The 22,619-nt window shown below is 31.1% G+C and overlaps 1 protein-coding gene across 1 annotated transcript in view; it reads right to left on the reverse strand.

The window, feature by feature from the left end:
• The window catches only part of LOC111086117 (hemicentin-2-like), a 114,942-nt gene that overhangs the window by 5,171 nt on the left and 87,152 nt on the right, over positions 1-22,619 (reverse strand). Inside the window, exons 3-11 of the mRNA XM_022387716.1 lie at positions 16,914-17,024; positions 14,648-14,851; positions 12,943-13,239; positions 11,914-12,204; positions 10,474-10,761; positions 8,842-9,147; positions 6,758-6,889; positions 3,826-3,853; positions 184-269 (exon numbers count right to left, since the gene is read on the reverse strand). Of these exons, the coding sequence (XP_022243424.1) occupies positions 184-269; positions 3,826-3,853; positions 6,758-6,889; positions 8,842-9,147; positions 10,474-10,761; positions 11,914-12,204; positions 12,943-13,239; positions 14,648-14,851; positions 16,914-17,024 (1,743 nt within the window). The remainder of the gene's footprint in view (positions 1-183; positions 270-3,825; positions 3,854-6,757; positions 6,890-8,841; positions 9,148-10,473; positions 10,762-11,913; positions 12,205-12,942; positions 13,240-14,647; positions 14,852-16,913; positions 17,025-22,619) is intronic.

Below are 22,619 nucleotides of genomic sequence, written 5' to 3' on the forward strand. Positions count from 1 at the left end.
TATATATATATATATATATATATATATATATATATTATTCGAGACGTTATCCCATATTTATGGAATTTTATATAGAATGCCTACAAGTTAAAATCAACTAGTTTTAGGTAAGTGGTAAAAAGAAATTAATGTGAATATAAACACAAATATATCCGCTTATATACTGCCACTTCACCTACTTACCTGAAAAATCATGTTTTGTTGAAATAAGATCAAGAATCTGAGCATCATGCTTAGGAGATTCGTCATCTACCAAAGAATGAAGTTTTCTGAAAGAGATTGTAAGTACACGGTATTTAGAATCGCCTGCTTTTATTATTTCTCAAAAGAAATGAATAAACGTATTTTACTTCCTAAGTTTAAATAACAACCAGAAGAAATACAAGAAAAAACTTTATCATTAATCACATTGAAACTAACCATAAAAAATTATGGTGTGTGTGTAGCTGGTTTATTTTCTTTCTCAGGATCGTGCTAGCATTAGTTTCTAAAGATTTTATTTTATGTGATTTTAACATTGCCAACGATCATGATGGTTAATGATGACGTTGTTTAAACACAAAGCAACACACTGTGTTGTATAAACGTCTTTAAGACACGGGGAATCAAACACTGAATTATAGCATTGTAAGCTCTTATACTTGCAGCTGACCCACCGCAAGATCTATTATGATAAAGCTAAATTTCAAACATATTGGCTTTGGTAGCTTAACCACTAGATATTATGTAATAAAAACAGTTAAACTTGTAAGTTTATGTGGCTTAATATTACTGGCGATTACATAAAAGCTAATTTTTAAGCATAGTGGTTTGTGCTTACTAAGATAATTGTGAAGATAAGCTTATGGTTATTATGACGAAGAGAATGGTTCTTTAAAAATCTTTCCTATATTAGCAATAGTGAGGAAGTAAGTTACAAATATGTTGGTGTGTGAGATTTAATTTTCTAGTGATTATGTGGAGCTATTATCTAAACATATTTGCTTGTATTCATAAAGTTATTAGTGGTCGTGATTGTTTGTTTAACGCTATCATGATCACGTTAAAGGTATCTCTAAAGCAAGTTGGTTTATGTTGATTACTTGCACTAGCAGTCATATCTGAGCAACTTCTAATATCTTAGTCTGTGCGGTTGAACTTTACGAGCGCTCCACGATCTGTTAACGTAGTAAAACTGCTAATGAATCCTTTTGTATTTTTTTTTTAATTTCTACATTATTTCTCGCGAGGAAAAACGTAAAGTGATATCTGCTTTGGTTTCGTTTTAGTAAAGATAGTGATTTTTTTTTATATTAAAACTTAAATTTGTTATTACACATTCGGAAGAGTTAATTAGTTTGTATTATTGCGTAAGGGAATGGCTTGGCTGTGTGACCCTTATGATTATGAGCACTGTATTAATAATTACTAAAACCAGTTGTACAAAGGTCGGACAGAAAAAGTCCTGATGGTGTGATTTTGAGAAAGGAATGTAAAACACAGGTATTTAACCCCCCCCCCCCCCCAATAGGAAATCGCAATTTGTGAGAGCGAAAGAAAAAAAAACTGAGAGAGGGAAGGAAGAAAAGATAAGCTGCCGACAAAAAACAAAACGTCTACAGAACCCAACCGATTCTTTCAGCGAACTTCGTAATATTGCTGGAGAGCTAGGCTAAAACTCGTACGGTACCCGTGGGTGTGGTATAAGAGTAACAGTCAATCACTTAACATGGATGGTGGTTGGTAGGATGTTTCTGACTGACTGCATTCCTTCTGCAGCGGATAGCCTTAGTAGCTTAAATACAAATACTTCTGCGAAAATAAGAACTCTGATTGAAGTTATGTCTCAAGTGTTTCTGGTATGTTTGTATTATTTGCAATATATTTTCTGAAGCCGAAAATGTAATCTTCCCGATAAAAGCAGTTAAAAAACTTATGAAATCTACTTTAACTCCATCCTTAAAAGAAACCTGCAGTATTTCAGTTTTTACGGCTTTCAAAAGCAAAACAAAACTATAAACAAAGACAAATTAAATGTTTTTCCTCTGAAATTGGATCTTCTTAGTGCACAATACAATGGTTAGAATCAATAAATATTAACATGCTATTCTTGTTTATCATCTAATGAAGTTAATAAAGAAATATCAAAAGAAATTTTTTGCAGACATCTAATCACTTAAAACTATAATTTCTATGAGAAGTGAACATCAAAGTGTTTTAGTTATTTCATTGGAAAAATATCCACTACTAAGGACAATCCGTTTACCATACACTCTAATTAATAATTTTACGACAAATCACATAGCTATGTTGTTTAATTTTGTTAATTAAGATATACAGAAATATATTTATTCATTGTCCATATAGCTGGATAACAGAAAAGTGGAGTTTTCACAAGTGAAATAAATTGCAGCTCAAAATCGACTATATTTTGTGTAACTTTTATTTGTTGTAACCAACAGAGTGCATAAATCTTTTAGCAAAGCATCTTGTGATCTGATACTTAATCTTGAAACTTCAAAATTGTTTAGACACGTAAAAGCATTCATGCGTTTTAAACCTTGTGGTGAATTTAATCTAGTTTAAATGTTTACATAATCTCTTGCTCGAAGAGCCGAGTCAGTGTAGCTTCCTAATTCGATTAGGATTTATAGTTAGATAAAGAATGAAGGTATCTCTGTTTCTGCACTTATGTGTTCATAATACGAGAATAAGCTTCGGGATGTATATACTTTGTGGTGATATTTATAAAAACAACAACTGCTCTTAAACTAATGATATACGCATACATGTATCTCATGATTACTAATTGGTTATTTCATACTTTATTATGTTTATTAATAACAGTTTCACTCGCATTTGTTCTGGTTTTCAATTTAACATGGAAGTTTTAATGAAGTGAAAGTCAAGAAGAAAAAGATGAATACTAAAATTAACAATATACTCTAAGCAAACCTTAAGGGTTCAATCTATTTCCGTATAATACATGATATATATATATATATATATATATATATTTAAATTATAAATACAATATCGTAGTTTTATCAAAATCCTGAAGTTATATAGTGGAGATAAAAATGTTCACTATTCCACATCAGTGAGCTGTAGAACAATAACGACATTGTAAAATGACCTTGCATCTGGCGAGCCCTATTGTATCCACGCTAATATTGATGAATCTTCACGAAACATCCTTGCTCTGACATTTTTTAAGGTGATAAATATTACTATTATAGCATTAGCAGTTATTTGTTTTTATTAAGTAATTCAGGTAAACGTTTCACCTACGATGTTTTAGAAGAACCAGGAATGTCGTGTTTTCCTAGAAATAACAATATCAATAATAAGAAAAATATTATCATTGTGTTAATGTATTTATTAAAGTGTATGTTATTTCACATGTATGTGCACCAAAATAACACACCAAAAAATATAAAAGGTTTCGTGAGAAAGATATTTGAATGTGAACCTACGAAATAACTAAACATGATATCAGACAGAAAGTAAAAAAAATGGAAATTTAAATAGCTCAAGGTTTTTCTAAATGTGGTTCTATGAAATAGTTTAATATTAGATCAAACGCCAATAATGGTAAAAGACGACAATAAAGTCAAGGCTCATGCTCATATGTGTACTAATTTATAAAAAGTTAGAGCAGCGGGCACGTGCCACTTCTGTCCTATGTGTTAGACGTCTAAATTGGTGTCAAGTTTAATACTTAGATGCAAAACAAAATAAACTTACGGAATTTCAGTCAACAAATAATCCAATAAATAAAGCCAAGTAGAGTGTATAAATACCAATTGGTTAAGTATGAATAAATGGTTTCAAATATATTCTTACTTTTCTGTTCTCTCCGTTCCTTTGGCGTCTGTAAAATAATAAGTCGATTTTTCAGCTAAGATAAACATAACTGAGACTACAGAATACAATGACAAACTTCAATTAGTTTTGGCTGTCAAATAGATTTAAAAAAATCTCAGACTATATGTCTACTTGAGCTTTTATTTTCAGATATCATAGGAAATAACTAGAAAAAAAGCCTTCTTATTCGAAAATTGCTAGCAGAGTCAAGTTGAAAAAAGCACATCAGAGACTGAGTGTTTGATAAATTAGAAATATCAGCCTCTGTAAAATAAATGATAAATTTCTTAAACGAAAATAAATCAAAATAAGAAACTTTCAAAAAAATAACCGGTTTGGCTATATAATGATGGCATTTGGACATGTATTTTTTACATGATATTGATAACAATAATATGAAATAAATATATTTACAAAATATTTACGAATAACAATAAAAAATCGATATAGTAGTATAATGTTCGTTTGGATGATAAACAAAGCCAGGATCTAAGTTTTCTTAAGTGTAGGGCCAGATTGACAGTAATTATAATTACATTTGAGTTAGAACCTCAGATTGAAAACATTAATAATAATAATGTGGATAAAGGAGCTATAAATATTGTTTTTTTAGATTTAAGGTCACGAATATTCACATTTATGCTGAGAAACATCAATAAATGTCGTTTGATATGTTTTAATGTAACACGCACAGTATTTTAGGTTTTGACAAGAATCTATATAAATATAATAGTACTGTTTGTTGTATGTCAATGTAACTACTTCGCAGGGTGTGGATAGATCTTCAACAAAAATTGGCATAGAGGTTTATTAGGTCCATGCAGGGGTACATACAAATTTACAGTTTTGCATTTTGCCCTTTTTTGTTTTTATGGGCGTTTTTAGATTTTTACCACTATTACGCCTCCTGCAGATGGATCTTCACCAAATTTGGTATGGATATTTATTAGGTCCATGAGGAGATATATACAAATTTTAAGTTTTGCATTTTGCGATTTTTATGAGCGTTTTTAGGTTTTTACCACTACCTTGCCTCCTTTTGACGGATCTCCACCAAATTTGATATAAAGGTTTGTTAGGCTCATGGGGAGATAAATAAAAAATCTATAATTTTGCATTTTGCGTTATGCGGTTTTGATGGCGTTTTTGCATTTTTTACCACTACCACATCTATTGTTGATGGATATTCACCAAATGTGGTATGGAGGTTCATTGCGTCTATAGAGAGATACATCCAAATATTTCAGTTTTGCGTTTTGCAATTTTTTATTGGTATTTTTGTGTTTTTTATCTCTAATTCGCCTCCGTTGATGGACCTTCACCAAATTTGGCATGGATATTTGTTGGGTCCATGCGGAGATATGTGCAAATTTGTGGTTTCACACTTTGTTTTTAATGGGCGTTTTTGCGTTTTTTACAATTACATAAAAGGGAAACAACTTTTCATGTCCCAAGATAACCTTTCATTAAACATGAATTTACATAACTTCCGTTCAGGGGACGGGTGCTCCATCTAATATAGCAATAAGTTTGTGAATGAGAACCTAGAAAATCAACGGAATGTTTGGCGAAGTAGCCCACAATAATACTCAATAATTATCCATTTAGTTGAATTTATTAATTATGCTAACATCATTTAATAGTTGAGTGATTATAATATTTCTGTCTTTGAATTCTGTCTAATATGTTGTACAAATATATTGCTGCACAAATATTTTATTATACATCATTTTTAAACCATATTTCATAACTGTACCATTTAAACTATGTACTGTATTGGCTAAAGAGTGTTACCGATGAGGTCTCTTCTCAATAGCAGAGCTCATCGTACAGACTAGGTAACAATAGCCAATATTTTAGCTAAACCTGCTTGTATTAATAATATATAGACATCGTGCTTTAACGCTCTCACTAATATAGAAGAAATGATTCATTTTGTGTACTTTAATATCTTTCACCAGTTTACGTTTTTCACGTTGACTTTCAAAACCAAATGTTTTTCTGCTGCATTTGTTCGTACAAATAATGTAATTTCTCTAATACTCTATGTATATACTTAGTAATTTATAAAAAATACTTACTATGCATATAATAATATTATAGGTAATTCAAATCCAATAAAATACACCACGTATGTTTCAAATCTCTTTCCAAGTTATTTCTTTCAAGCAAACGTATTTATAGATAAGTACTACTACATATAACACAAAGTGGTTCAAGAGATAGTTGCCCTAGAGCAGTATGATAGTTATTTTGTAATTTTCGTCTGTTTCAGGCTAATGTACGAGTACAGCTCTGTCTGTATGTGTAAACAGTATGGCGTACAGACTGACAAAGGGCTAATGTGTATATCAAATAGTATCCAGATAGATGAGACTTAACTAACTTTTGGGCCACCACGTACATACAATCTTTGAACAGATATAAACTTTAACCCAATCGTTAAATATTCTAAATGGTAAACTAATAGGGATTACAGTAATAGCTATAGAAATTATCAAGTTGAGAAATATTAAATAATCAGCTGGTAGTAATCATAGAAATATTTAAACGTAATTATAATTATTTATTGTCAAACTAACCACTGTGAGTAGCTACAAAACAAGCTGGGAATAGAAGTTATAAACGGTATTGGTGGTACTTAAATAAAATTATATGAGGTAATAACGATGAAGTTGTTTCAGAAATATTAACTACTGTATACTTTAGACATAACAGCAATTAAGAAAGCTTGAAAGCGCTAATTGCGATATTAGATGGAGCTGGAAGCTATAAAATATGTTATTGTTTTATTATGTATTATAACCTTGAAATTATCTCGAAAGCTTTTGCTAAGACATAGTTCAAAGGTAAGAGCTCTCCAAATGAAGGGGTACCAGTTTTGAAACATGTGCTTTAAAACAAAACTTACCTCGATATTCTAGTTGTTGAGAACGATAACGTTTCAGAAGGACTTTAGTAAGAATGAGGATGATTAAAACAATCAAAACTCCGAATATAATGCCCATTATTAGAGGAAGTTGGACTGTTTCCATTACGATAGCTAAAACAGAAGAACCTATTATTTGGATCTTAAAAATTCTGTGTAAAGCCTTATATATTAGCACACATTGTCTGATAGTAAACATAAAAAAAAGTCATATAAAATACACAAATACAATCATATCTGACTGGTAATTATATAATTTTATTCTACGTATAACATGTTGATCAATATGTATATAAGACTTACATATATTTAGGCGTTAAGTCTAGTGCTGTGTTTGTAATTTTACATATAATTAATTATACAGTTTAGAATATTACTTGCAACATCATTATTGTTTTTTGTTGTGTAAGCTCTTTAATTGCCTTTTCTGTGTTCCATGGTCTGGCTCTGATGGTCTAATTATTTTATATAGTTACATTTATTTATATCAGAGATAAAATGAAAATCTTTCCAGTCTAAATTAAATAAACCTGTTGTTAATTCGTTTTTTTTTCGCCTTTTTTTTTACTTTAACATCTATTGGGTTTTGTTCAGTTGAAAGAAACAGAACTTTTTAAGGTAAATAATACACAAAATGCATTATAATCTACTCTACACACTGTAAAAATAAGTTCAGAATCGTAAAATAATTTGCGGTATTTTCTGATAAATTCACAGAAAAACTCATCGTTAAATGTTACAAAAATTTACTCTAAAATAACTATTTTAATCTCCGTTTTGAGTGTTTTTGCTGTTATTGTACAAGGAAATATCCTTAATTAACGGGTTTCCACATAAAATATAGTGTTTTGCTATGTATTTCGAGCGCTTTCCTCTGTCATTCCACAAAGAAATTATTTTAAATTTATGTTTATTCCATATAAAATGTGTTTTTATGCATGTATTGCTAGTGTTTCTTCACTGTCAATCTACAAAAATATATTTTAAAAGTAATGTTTAATCCACATAGAATAATGGTTTTAATATATATTTTTCTGTTTAAAATTTCACACAAAAACACATTAAATGTTTTATAAATATAAAATAACTTGTATATGTATAATAAATTTTGACAAGGTGAGCTGCATGGTAAGAGTCAGAACACTAACTTTTAGTAGGAAAATTTAACTGTGTATAAAATTAAAGGTTTCAAGTATCGCACTTCACTGTAAGTTCAAAGAAATACTGTGTTTTTGCTGTCAAATTATTTTTAAACGATTTCACTTTGAATTCAGTGGATATATAGTGTTTTAAAATGGTTCTACACACTAAAAAGGTTACGCATAATTTCAGTGAAATTAAAGTATATATTTATTTTTATAGTATTTTTACGTTATTTTTATTTTAATGTTTTAACCGTACTTTAAAATACAGTTTTTAACATTGGAAAATGCCGGTAAATTGCATATATTTTTACAGGACGTTTTTTTTACAGTGTAGCTTTCAGTCTCAGAACCATCGGTTAAATATTTGTAAATGAAAGAACAGTTATGAAAAATAATATACATTTCCAAAAACGTTTCTTTGTTTTATACGAGCAAAGCTGCATAATGATATTTAACGTTAAAATCCCTCAACCTTAAGCTAACTCCTCGAGAGGGTGACTTTCAAAAATGCACATATGTAAACGTTCAACACAAAAGCACTTACTATAACTTAAAATTAAGATAGAAATCTATTGAAGTTAATAAGCTACACTATAGTTCGTCCCTGCGCTTAAAAAACATCATAGATATTTAAATGGTCCATGCTAAAAGTGTTTTAGCAAAATAATGGAGTAAATATCATTTTTCGTATGAAAACCACACCTTTAAAAATTTACTGAAACATTTGAACATCTGATAAATAATGCTTAAGTTGTATATATATATATTCAAATGTTTGTGAGTTATTGTTCAATGCACAAAAAATAAATGATAGTTTGATTCATTGCATCATGCTCTTAATATTGATTCATAAAAAAGTGAGAGGGTATGTTTTTGTAGCACATTAAATGTGATAAGAAGGCAATAAAAACAGGAACTTACCGTTTTCTTTTAACATCGGTTGTTCACCCAGAGTAGTAGCTCGAAGAGTAACTAATGGGCTTCTCCCTAGAGAATTTACGGCATAAATGACGAGTATAAATGTTGACCCTGAAGGCAGTGAAGAAATGAAGAAAAAAGGAACGTCTGGAGAAGAAATATTTGTTAAAAGTTGTTCTTTTTCTTCGGTGAGTACTTCAATCTGAAAGTGCTGTGATAACCCTCCATCGAATCCTTCTAAGCAACGAACAGCAAGTGTTTCTTTTGTTTTATTGATGATGGCACAGTTAGTGAGCGATTCTGGAAGACCTTCGAGGAAAATATAAAACATTTGTTCAATAAGTTAATTGCTAAGATATTTTAATTTTGAAGTTGTTTAACTTAATAGCATTTTTCATAGTATTCATGAAAAATATAAAGCCGAGTAATACTTAAGTATATTAGGATTAAAACTGATTTGTATGAATTTCTGCAAAAGTATTATTTACCAGTTTTCGGCAATCACTAACTATAAATGGCTTATTCCCTTTGTCATTCTGCGGGGACGCTTTCATGCTCCTGTTTTGGTAATGCTCAACAATATACATCGTTGCTTAGCAATAGAACTATCATCTGATCAACTATGGTGTTTATGTTGAATGCTCCATATTCATGTTGATTTGTTAGAAAGGTTTGTTTTATTCTTTCTTTATTTTTTTGATAAATTCGGTGATATAATTGCAAAATCGTTCAATGTAGAAGTTTTATGAAATTGAGTTATAGCCAAAAGCAAAATAAAATTTACCAAATAGTGTTTCAACTAAGCCTTACGTTCGTTTATGTATTAGGCCTAACACTTAAATGAGACTACAAATAGGCTTACTATTACAAAAGTTATAGAGTCAGTATTAAAAACGCATTTATTAATTAGCTGCAGAGTAAGAGTTACAGTGGATTCAAATGAAAGCATGTTTTTTTCTGGTATCAAATCATGCACATAGATCTATAAGTGATTTAGAAGGGACAATCCTAAAAAAATAAACGAATTTAATACTTACACTAAAAGGTATATTTCATTTACTAAAGGGGATATAAGCGACAAATAACTCGAATGTTTCTAAGATTATTATTTTAGCCTGTTGTTAAGATAAAAAAGAAACATTCACACAATATCTGTTATGTGTTGAAACACGACTTACTATCAATCAAATGTTTCTCTGTGACATTGTTTCGCTCTACTCAATACAGTTGAAAGGTCTTATACAAAAACGTTTAAGTCTCTAATGTTTAAAGTGGAAGCTGCTTTTTAATAACACTTCAATTCTCTGTATGATGAACAATGTATGAACAAGACGTATTAAAGAAAATGAAATACAAACAAATGGTCAATCAAATTAACAATTTAATACACAATCTTAATACACGACAATTTTACAAAATAATAACAAAAATAAATTCTAAGAACAATTTAAGTTCACGATATAATTTGTTTGGACTGTTTATTCGTTGAAAGCTAAAAAGTTAAGTAAAGTATTTAGAATGGACTACAGGTAGTGCTAATTAATTAGTTCATATCAATAGAATGCAGTGTAAGATCATCTCTTCTATTGGTTAAAAATGTACATTAAAATGTGTTAATAGCAGAAACTGATTTACCTCCAGGATAGATTTTGTACTTGCACGGAATTCTTTGACGTCCCACCTGATTTTCTGCCCAACAAAAGAGCATTCCATATTCACTATTTTCCCGAAGCGATAGAGTGGTAACACTTGTCGTATGGTGACTTACAGAGGTTTTCATGGACGTTATACCCAATGTATTATTAAGGGTCCAGTGAAATTTGACATCCTGTGGTGTTGAGTTCACGTCACACGTAACATTCGTCTGTGAACCAGGTAATACTGCAATCATTTTCACATGAGGTTCTTTGCATGTTGGTAGATCTGATGGAAGTGAATTTTCGAAGTTTACTAAATAATTTTAGTTTTATGCGTTTGAAGAATATGTTAAGATTAGAAACTTGTTGCTTTATTGTCATATTGTTTAAGCTAATTAAGTTGAATAAGCTAATTCTTTTAATATGGTAATTTATCTTTAGGCGAAAAGGCTAACCTGTAGACACCCTGTTTCACATATGAAATTCTATGAAGATTGACCTATAGATATTCAGTTTGATATATGAAATTCTATGAAGATTAACCTTTAGACATTCAGTTTGATATATGAAATTCTAAGAATATTATAATCATTAGATATCCAGGTTGATATATGAAATTCTATGAAGATTAACCTGTAGAGATCCAGATTGATATATGAAATTCTATGAGCATTTACCATTAGACATCCAGGTTGATATATGAAATTCTATGAAGATTAACCTGTAGAGATCCAGATTGATATATGAAATTCTATGAGCATTAACTATTAGACATCCAGTTTGATGTATGAAATTCTCTGAACATTAACCATTAGACATCCAGTTTGAAATACGAAATTCTATGAAGCATGTAATATAAGATGTTATTCATCTACATAAAAATGCTCATTTTTTGCAGGCAGGAAATCTGAGGCAGAGAGAAACTCTACTACATGTGGGTGATTACAATAAGCTACTTCTCAGATGAAACACCTGTGTTATTGTATAAAAACACGTGTCTCGTAAAGTTACTTAGGTTTGCGATAATAATTGAAAATAATTCAAAACAATATTTTAAAAGCATAAATACCACGTTTGTTTGTTTTTTACGAAAATATGAATTTCTTATCAAAAGGAAGCTTCAATTTATAGACCGCATTTTTTGCGGCATTGTGAAATGAATCGTGGATTTTCAAATTCACAGCCCGACAAGCTAACTACTGGGCCATACCCTACCAATTCTTGAACAAGTTTTTACCATTTTTCGTCTTGGAAATATTGTCAGTTGCATAAGAAATATACTTCTTTCAAAAAGGAGTGTTTCTTTACTTATTTAACAATGCTGTTAAGCAAAGTAATTGATTGTTACGATATTTATTCATAACTTAAAAATTAATAGAGCCATTTAAAACTGAAAATCATTGTAATTGAATAGAATGGCACAGAAATGGATAAATACAATAAACAACAAGCAGCTTTTCTTCACTCCAACGTTCCCCTTCCTGATTTGCGGCTCCACATTGGTATTTCCCACTGTGATGACGTTGGACATTCCTAACCACAAGTGATTGATTATTTACAGTGATGTCAGTTTTCAGGTCTGATGATAACGTGGAACCATTAAAATGCCACCACACGTTAACTACGGGTGGATTAGCTTCCACAAAACAATCAAAGTGAACGTCATCTCCTTCCGCTACGACGTTTTCATTACGCTGAGATCGAAATTTAATCCACACTTGTGGAGTATCTGTAGAAATATATAATATGTTATAAATTATGTTAGTTAATGTTATTCCTGTAAATTATTTTAGATATGCTCATAACATTATGGGTAACAATAGTTAAATGGTTCGTATTTAAAGAAAAAGCTAATCAACTTAAAACTTTGGAAAGTTTTAATTTGACCTAAATAGCATCTTTCTTACGTATTATAAATCGAATTTTTTTAAGCTGAAGAAAAGAACTAGAAAGTGCAAAACGTTATGGTTTATATATATATATATATATATATAATCGAACTTTCAGTTATAATGACAACGTATTAAGCTATTTAATTATTTTGCTTTGAGTAAGTTTTTGTTCTTGGAACACGCGATTGCTTTAGAAATTAATGATGTTTATAAATGATTAAAATAAAATGTAGATAAATTATGAGACCACAGTAAAAAATTACGTACAAATATAACACATATAGCTATAAGGAATCATATTTAAAAACTCTTAAGTCAGTTTGTTTGAATTTACACTGTAATTTGTGTAATATTTCGTGAAGGGTAATCAATTCTAGGTATTGTTTTCAATTTATGCTACGAAATAAAAATATGAACCTGTCCAATCTACAATACATTTTTACTTTTATTAGACTTATTGAGAGTTTTACACAGTAAATTGTGTGTGTGTGGTTTGTTCTTCAGTGAAGATTAAATGGTATAGTTTAAACTATTTTGAATATATATATATATATATATTGTTCATACGAACTTACAGTAAACCAAAAGTTCCCACATGTCCACTATGACGCTTTCTTCCAGAAGTAAGTTTTCAGCTCTACAAGTTACGTTTTTTCCGTTATCTTCAATTCTAGGGATGAAGGATACAGTACTAACTGTGTGGTTCCCGTCAGGAGACACAACGTCTGTTACGGTAGTAAGACGTTTTCTCCCCTTCCACCAAGTTACTTGAGCTGGTGGTTTAGCTCCCCAGGTTTCACACACGAGTTCTGCTGGTCGGTTTGCTGTTAAAGGTTTGTTAATAGTGCTGATACTGACGTCTAAGGGCTTCACTAAGCAAATAAAAGAAAATTATGCTAGATTGATCTATGAAAAGTTATTTCAGTGCTAAAAACATTTGTTTTTGCGATTTTTACCAATACGTCCCCCCCTGTTGATGGATCTTTACAAAATTTGGCATGAAGATTTGTTTGGTCCATGGGAAGATACATGCAAAGTTGAGGTTTTGCATTTTGTGTTTTGCCGTTTTATGCCCTTTTTACAGTTACATATAAGGAAAGTAACTTTTCTTGTCCTAAGATAACCTTTCATTAAACATGAAATTACATAACTTCCGTCCAGGGGACGGGTACTCCAGCTAGTTACTAATACTTCATTAACTTGGGAAGATAGATAATTTTTTTAAAATATCTGTTAATTAAACAAGTGCACATAAAAACCGCAAAACGCAAAATTCAAAATTGAAAGTCTGTATGTACTTCTGCATGGACCTACTGAACCTCCACTCCAATTTTGGTGAAGATCTACAAACACCCTGCGAAGTAGTTACATGGACATACAACAGACAGTACTATTATATTTATACAAATACGTCAAATTAGATCATCATCAATGGGCATATGTTAGCAACAGAAACGTGGGAGTTATCATGAACATGTGTAGCAAGGCAGTACTTAAATTTACAAACATGAAGATCAACTCACTGGGATTCTGTTTTATATACCAACCTTTTCCTCTTGTTACGAAGTGCACATACCATATAAAACTTAAGGTTTTCCAGTAACATCTTACTGTCATCTGGTATTACCAAAATATTTTATTCAAACGTCTGTTGCAACGATCAGAAGACAGCATGTATGTGGAATGTGGTAAATATGTTTAAAGCGGTAAGAATGGATCTTTTGATTTATGTGCTAGATTTCAACAGGTTTACTTGGGTTACTGAACTCGTGGGTGAGGTATTAGAATGTGCTTGAAATATATGGCACACTGAAGGACAAAAGAAACCAACTTGTAAGACTAAAAAATGCGCTTAGCAGCTGACAAATATCATATATTTTGAAATGCTCTACAAGGGTAATGTTTTTCTTCTTTCGCTTCTTGTTTAAAAAATTAAATTTCTATCTCGATTTTTCTGTTTTGTATACAATTAACGCATTACTCCATACAGGTTCTTGTACTTAATTACACACCTTGAATCACCTAAACAAAATAGGAAGATATACAGGAGAATATAATACTTTCACTTTTGTAGTAAAGTTATTTATCACGGAACTCATTTATTGCTACAAATAAAATGCAAAAATGTTTTTATTAAAATAGCATTGTCATTAAAACTGGTTCATTCGAAAAGTAAACTTGTGATAAAACTTTATACCATTTATCATAAGCTTATATATTTTTTACCAGCAACGATAATTACAGGTAATGTTATATTCGTATTACAAAGACGCAACTCACAGTAGAGATCCACAGTCACTGTACTCGATATTGGAGAAGTGAGATTAGTATTGGAAGCTTTGCAGGTTAGAGAAATGAAAAGGTCTTCACGGCGAAATTGATGCAATAGGATCTCGTTTCTTGGAAATCCTTGTGGCGTTAGAGTATAGTTGGCCTGGAGCAGGCAATCTCCCTTCCACCAAGTTAGAGCAGGAGGAGGAATTCCTAAGAATAGGAAAAACTTTATTATTTTTCTACCTAAGGATAATTACATTTATTATATGGCAGAAATGTACATGAAAAACTAAGCTGGTGAAATATGTAATGGGTTTGGAATCAATAAACACAAAAATATTTAACGAAATACCTGACAGCTTACTTAACAACTGCAGTAGCATACGTGGTATATTTCCTAAATATGAAATTGAGTGATAACACTAACAATTAATTAACGTATTTGTATACAAAAAATAAAATAAAATAAACTCTTACTGGCTACTACAAAAAAATGGAGTATTGTGAAATTAACTGTACTACAGTATCTGATTTCAAAAGTAGATTTATAGTTATTAAATAATCATAAAGATTAGTTTCAAATTCAGTTTAAAGAACTTTACCATCCCCCCCCTCCCAAAATGTGTTGTGTAGGCTTTGGGTTTCTGAACTTAACCGTTCTACCCACTGATGTTGACATACGGAGTACATGGAAACTTTATAGTTGATACTATGTCAATAATTGATTTTATAACCAAATTAAACCTAATGATTGAACTGAATCAAATATGAAACACAATGTAGTCATTTTACTATCTATAAATTTCTGTCACTAGTTCCTGCAAGTAAAAGTCACAATATATTGATAATAATGCATATTTATTCTCATTAAAAAAGTCGACTAAACGTTTATCTGATGTGAAAATAAAATTATTTGTTCAAAGCGAAAGATACCATTAAGTTAATAAACGACTGACGCTTTTTTATTCCTGGGTTCATTCCAGTGGAGTTTTAAGAGGAGAGCAATAATAAAGTATAAGTGTGCTGCATAAATAATCAATTTTTTAATATTTTGACTGAATGACAGCTATATAAATAACTTAATTACGTAAACACTTTACTTAGGATTTAATGTCCACATATTTATGATAGAAGTTTGTCAAGTGAATCATTTTTGACACAATAGAAACATAGAGAGAAATGTATTTCATTTTTTGAGTAATAAAATATGAATGAGCAAAAGATATTCTAAATAAAATGGTAACAAAAACTTTAACCCTAAATTGGTGAGTAACAATTTTAATCAACATAAGTTTTTTATCTTCTTGATCTTCTAGTTTTAGACTGGTAATACAAAAAGAATGTTGGTAGAGGAGAAGGTTTTATCACAGCTTTAACCCTAAATTGGTGAGTTACAATTTTAATCAACATAAGTTTTTTATCTTTTTGATCTTATAGTTTTAGACTGGTAATACAAAAAGAATGTTGGTAGAGGAGAAGGTTTTATCACAGCTCGGAACCTTCAAAGTTAAAGTACAATTTTCGCCCTAATATTTCGTTACTGTCTTTCTATATTACATGCACCCATATAAGTTTTATGTTCAAACTTTATGTAATGTACGTACCTAAACGTTAGGCTTCAGGTCGTGTTTATTACACACATCTGTACTTGTAAGAATAGGCGATGATCATAAATTTCTTATTTTCATTATAGCAGTTCTACATTAAATATAAATATCTACTGTTTTATATGTAGATAGATACATATGCAGAGGGAAAGAGGTATATATATTTTCGTATATGAAAAATATAGGCTTATTAGTTATTTTAGTAAAACATGCAAATAGATATATAAAACATCTGTAAATAATGTTTTGCATTTAATAACATATTCAATAATATATTATTAATTATTCTAATATGTATTAAACTTTACCCATATTACTAAGGCAATCTTAACAAAAATGAATCTGAATATTATTTGAACATAAATCTAATTTATAATTAAATAAATGCAGGTACATCCCAATTCGCAGTATAAAACTTGGTGTACATTATTTTTTTTTTAAACTGAGTGGACAGATTTAAATTTAGATAAGAACTCTATATGAAGGTCCCCGGGTGGGACAGCGGTAAGTTTACAGACGTGTAAATCTAATAACCGTAGTGGTGGACATAGCAGATAGCTTTATGTGGTTTTGTTCTAAAACAGACCAGAAATATGGATGGAAAGAAAAAGCGCCAGCTAAATAAAAACTTTTATTGTGGACGTTTTTTCGGAAAAATAGCTCACCCCCATCAGCCTCGCAAATCAGTAGTAATGACGTATCTTCCTTGTAGGGTCCAATCAAATCTTTAAGCCTTTGTCCATATGTGTCCATTATAATGGTTTCTCTAGGAAGAACTATGTAAAATAAGAACGTAAGTATTTATCAAACATTTTAAGAATAACGATACATATCAGCTTCATATTAATTCATCGACTCATTAATCACAGTTTATAATCCGTTTTGAATCGCAAACTCTACTTAAAAAAAACAATTCATAGATCAAATTGTTGTTTGAGCTCATGTGTTCGGTAATGTTGCTCAGATGAACACACAAATTGTTCTACTAATCACAAAGACACAATGGAAAAAATAATAGTATCAAATATCTGCAACCAATTAAAATATTGTCTTTGGGAATGCTTTAGTTAACTAAACGCTTTTGTTATCAATTATAAAAAGTTGTTTTCTCTCTCTTTTTCACTGGTTTAACTTTGTTTTGGAATGCTTACATTATTTTTTAGATAGCCCCCCAGTGGCACAGCGGTATGTCTGCGGCTTTACAATGCTAGAAGCCGGGGTTTGATACCCGTGGTGGGCAGAGCACAGATAGCCCATTGTGTATCTTTTTGTATAATTACAAACAAACAACCTTTTAGATTTAATCATGGTAAAGTCATCTCTTGAGGTTCATCTCCATAACCTCCTTAACATAATATTTTCCAAACATTACACCTTCATTAGGTCGGAGTTTGAATAATAAATTGTGTATGGAAATGTTGAAATCTCAGAAAGTTAGTGAACATTAAGTCATGCTCCACCAAAACGTTTTGTTATTGTTATTTTCCCTGTAAAAATGTTTCTGGTATAAATAATATTCGATTAACTAATGCTTCTTAAGGAATGATAACACCGGTCTCTGTTTATCGAAATATCGCAAATCATTCGTCGTCAGTGAGTTTAAATTATAATTTCAAAATATTTTAACACATATTAGCTTGTGAAGCGAGGTGTATGGCAAACGAAAAGTGTTTTTTTTTTCCTTACCAGTGGCACCGGTTGTGTAAATCTTATATGTGTTATATGATCGGTTAAACAAAACAAACATGAACTTTACTTATAGAATATTTCGTAAATCGTATTATAGATTTGGGGAAATATGTTATATCAAATGAAGCATTCTATCATTCAAGTGTTTTTTGCATATTTCTCCGTCCTCGCTTCCTTCTTTTTTTTTCCATTCTATATGCTTCTTACGTTTCAAGGCTGAATTTTTTTATCATAGATAACTTATAATGAACTGGGAAATATCTTATATCAAATGAAGCATTCAATCATTCAAGTGTTTTTTGCATATTTCTCTGGCCTCGCTTCCTTCTTTTTTTTCCCATTCTCTATGCATTTTTCGCAAATAGTGTATGTTTCAAGGCTGAAACTTTTTACCATAGATAACTAACTTATAATGAATTTTGGGTTTAAAATGTTTTATTTGATCCTGAAAAATTCTGTTGTAGTCACCATATATGACTCGTAACATTCTTAGAATGTGCGACTTCAAACGAAAAGATATCTCGAAATGAAATGAATTGTATTCTTTAGATTGGCTTCAGCTTTTTTATCAACGTTTTTTCATAGCTCCAAAACAAAACTTAAAAATTTAGCTGATGCGACGTGATTAATGTCAGTATAAAAACGAAGCTCTCATTTGAAAAAGAAAGTTCTAAAACAAAAATAATTTTATCTATGGATATATTAAGATACGCTAAAATATAACAACAAAAAACAATTTAAATACATGAGAAATACTTAAAGTATCTTACATTAGCAGCCCCCAGTAGCACAGCGACATGTCTGCGGACTTAGAACGCTAGAAACCAGGTTTCGATACCCGTGGTAGGCAGAGCACAGATAGCCTATTGTGTAGCTTTGTGCTTAACTTCAAACAAACTAACATTAGCGTTACCGAGCGAAGCCCAGTGATTAGATAGTCAACTATAGATTTGAGTCTCTCGTTCTTGCTCTATTACTTCCTCTTTTAAAAAATATATAAATAAATCATGTTCCGCACTTTGGGGCTGTGAATGCGATATAAGAGTGACAGTCAAATCCCATTATTCGGTCAGACAAAAGTACCCAAGAGTTGGCGGTAGGTGCTGTTGACCAGCTGACATCCATATAGTCTATCAGCTGAAAATTAGGGACGGTTAGCACAGATAGCCAACTCTTCACTAGCTTTGCGCAAATAATTTTGAAACAAACAAACCTATTTTAGCAACACATTCTGCATGATAATTGGTAAATGCGTTAAATACACATAAGGTTTTAACTCTTATAGATACTATGTGGATATGACCGATGGCAAAAGATTTAATATTCAAATTATTTTTATGATGATACAAAGGTTTGTTCACTCTATTTATTTTATGTGGTTATAACTTCTCTTCCGAAACCGCAAGAAAATTCAATAATTTCTGTACTATTTTCAATGTTCTGTTTTAAAATAGCCTATAATTCATTGATAAATGAAATTTTGAGTTGAATCTGAAATAGTTAATTAGAATCAAATGCAGAAACAGAACATTTTCAAGCCAGAGATTGTATAAGTGTATCTGTGTGAGTCTAGACAATGAATAATGAAAAAATAAACAATCATGCCCTCATTGGCTCAGCGGTAAGTCTTAGGGTTATAATACTAAAGATCGGGTTTCAATACCCGTGATGGGCACAGCCCACCATGTAGCTCTGCGCTTAGCATCAAACCTACAAACGAAGTCGTAATTTTTATAACGTGCTCTTAACCAAATTTAAGAGCTTCTTTATGCTAACTTATTCAGAGACAACCAAATGAGCTATCAAAATAGCGAATGAGATATATATGGTCGAACTAATTATGCTTGACAAAGATAGTTGGGATCAACATAATACGTATGAGCAATGTTTAAACCAGGCTTTTAAGTTATACGTTTCATTCGAAGATTTCACCATTTAAACTATTTAATTGTCACAAAGATAGACTAATATATTAAAATTTGTGTATCGAAACTACTGCTTGTTTTAATAATTGTAAAGATCGAAATTTAGCAACAATAAAATTTCTAACCTTCTTTAGACAGAGACATTAGCAGGAATATATACTTGAAACTATAAGCTCACACACTTTGGACTGCGCAATAACAAACATGCCTTACGAAACATATTTAGAAGATGGGTAAGACGGAGAAGAATAGAGAAAGACAAGAAGGAAAGTAAATGGGAAATGACGAATAGAAAATATGTTCATGTAATATCTTAAAACACCTGTAGCCACAAAGTGACCATAGGAGAGGTATTTGATGAGAACAGTGTTGAAATGGTGCAATAAGTACAAGAAATGATAAGGCAGAGGCACCAAAGCCTTTTTAATTATTTAAGTTGGAGAGAAGCACGAAAATAGGATTTCTCATCCTTGTAAATGCCAGCATTTAATGCTGTCAAATGCTTGAACCTAGAAACACAGAGACTCTAGCATCTATCCTGAAAATCGCTGTCAAGGAATACATTTTGGTCTATTTAACTTTCTATTGTGACATTCTAACATAAGAAAAAATGGACTAGTTTCTTTAAATCCTCTCCTGAGAACGGGAACAAAATTTGAAGTGATTAATCAGAGGGAAGGTAGCTAGTCAACGCCACCCACTGTTAACTTTTATGCTAATTTTAAAGACAAAACAGTGGGATTGATTGTGACATTAAAATATCCTCACTGTTGGATGTACGAGGATGTTTAGGGATGGGTTTCGATCCCCAAGCCTGTAGGCTGCAAGATGAGCGCCCTAACTATCAGGCTATACTAGGCCCAAAAATTGTAATAAGGATGAAAATGAGATCAAACAGAAGAGAGCAGAATTCAGTAAGACTACCTCAGAATTCTAGCAAAAAACAGAGAGCAGTATATAAACAACGTGGAACAATTTTTGTCAACAATTTAATCCAGCAGTATGCCAAACTAATTTTGGAAACTGGTAAAATTTGTGAAATGGGGGGGGGGGGCTCTGTGAAATGTGTATGAAAGAAAGTTAAATGATAGAATTCAACAAGGGCACTGAAGAGATGGAAGAGAATCAATTGAGTAACAGATAAGGATTCCGCATTAGGCCTACATGTTGCACATTACACCAAAATCGACACTTTATCCTATGAAGAGAAAGTAGATCTAACTGAAATAATGACATTATAATTGGTGGAGAGTAAAATAGAGAAGGACCTCAGAGACTGTTCAGTTCCAGTGTTAGGCTGTTTGGTCTGACATATGCCTACAATCAAGTGGATACTGGCATTTTGGTAACGTAGCTAAAATACATGAACGTCTCAGGCATTCTCATACGTTGACTATTGCCTATCCTGGACACAAGGTGCTATAAGCTGAACTTTACCGATATATCTGCAATAGTCAACGTTGCCAGTGTAGAAGGCCATGTGATAATTTGAAATAATGAAATAATGTAAATGCATTATCAGTTGATGAATAAAAAAGGCTACTTTCATCTCTTTTTTTTTCTTATGTGTGGTTCATACGTTATCAACTGGAGTAAACAATGCAACACATTTCTATGAATAATTCCCAAGATCAAATTGTGACCACTATCAAAACAGTTATAGTCTTTTTCAGGACTTCTTTGAACACAGAAGAAGATTATTAGTTAGAACGTAGGATAAAAATAGTTAGTAATTAATTTCTTGTTATAAAAATTTGTTACAAATTAACAATAAGACTTAGGAGATAATAGTGGCTACTAACCATGAAAACGACAATCCATTCAGAGCAGAATGTGAAGCATACGAGGACAAACTTGTTTGGTTGACCAGTAACAATGAAGGTCATAACAGAACCATACTCATGACAGACACCTCAAACCATATTACAAGATGTAAGAAGAGTTTGAACAAAGAAGATTTGTTAAGCATTTAAGAGACTTGATGGTTCATCTGATAATTACTAGCTGTATAGTTCAAGCCACTCCTAGCTGATAATGCAACTTTGGTCAACTTCACAAGATTATTGAATGATATCATCAGTGATGTTGGTTGAAGAATGAGGGAACAGAGAACGAGGGTGGTGTTAAACCCCTTTAGAATTTTAATAAATAAATAATTATTTATGTAATGCAATCTGATTTTTAAAAATGAAAACTGTAAAAATTGTTAAATAAACGTTCCCTGTTCGCATGACAAATTTGAATATGGGATAGCCTTTTGATTACAAATACATATTATTAGAAACAAAAGATCAGTTACGACAGTTTAAACTTCATAAAATAATATACCGCAAAAAGTGTGAAAAACTGTGAAATGCTGCTAACAGAGTTGTAAGTATCCACAAACTGCAACAACCACACTTTCTACGAAATACACACGCGTAATTAATTGCACTCTATCTTTCGAAGGTGTCTCTACTTTTAATCTCATTAAAACTGCAAAACATCGTTACAGTTAGCGGAATTTTACAGTTTTGCATCTAATTATCAACAACCAAAAAAAATACAGATTAAGAAATAGTTTCAAATATTCTTTATTTTATATCATTATAAGAAAACATTGGTGTATATGTTATTTATATGTGTATGTGTGCGTGTGTATTTTGCCTAAGGCGAGAATACTTAAACTTTTTAAGGAGATAAAAGCACATTACAACAAACCACACTACACACACACACACACACACACACATATATATATATATATATATATATATA

Source organism: Limulus polyphemus, unplaced genomic scaffold, assembly GCF_000517525.1.
Source record: "Limulus polyphemus unplaced genomic scaffold, Limulus_polyphemus-2.1.2 Scaffold860, whole genome shotgun sequence".
In the NCBI taxonomy this organism is placed as follows: Eukaryota; Metazoa; Arthropoda; class Merostomata; order Xiphosura; family Limulidae; genus Limulus; species Limulus polyphemus.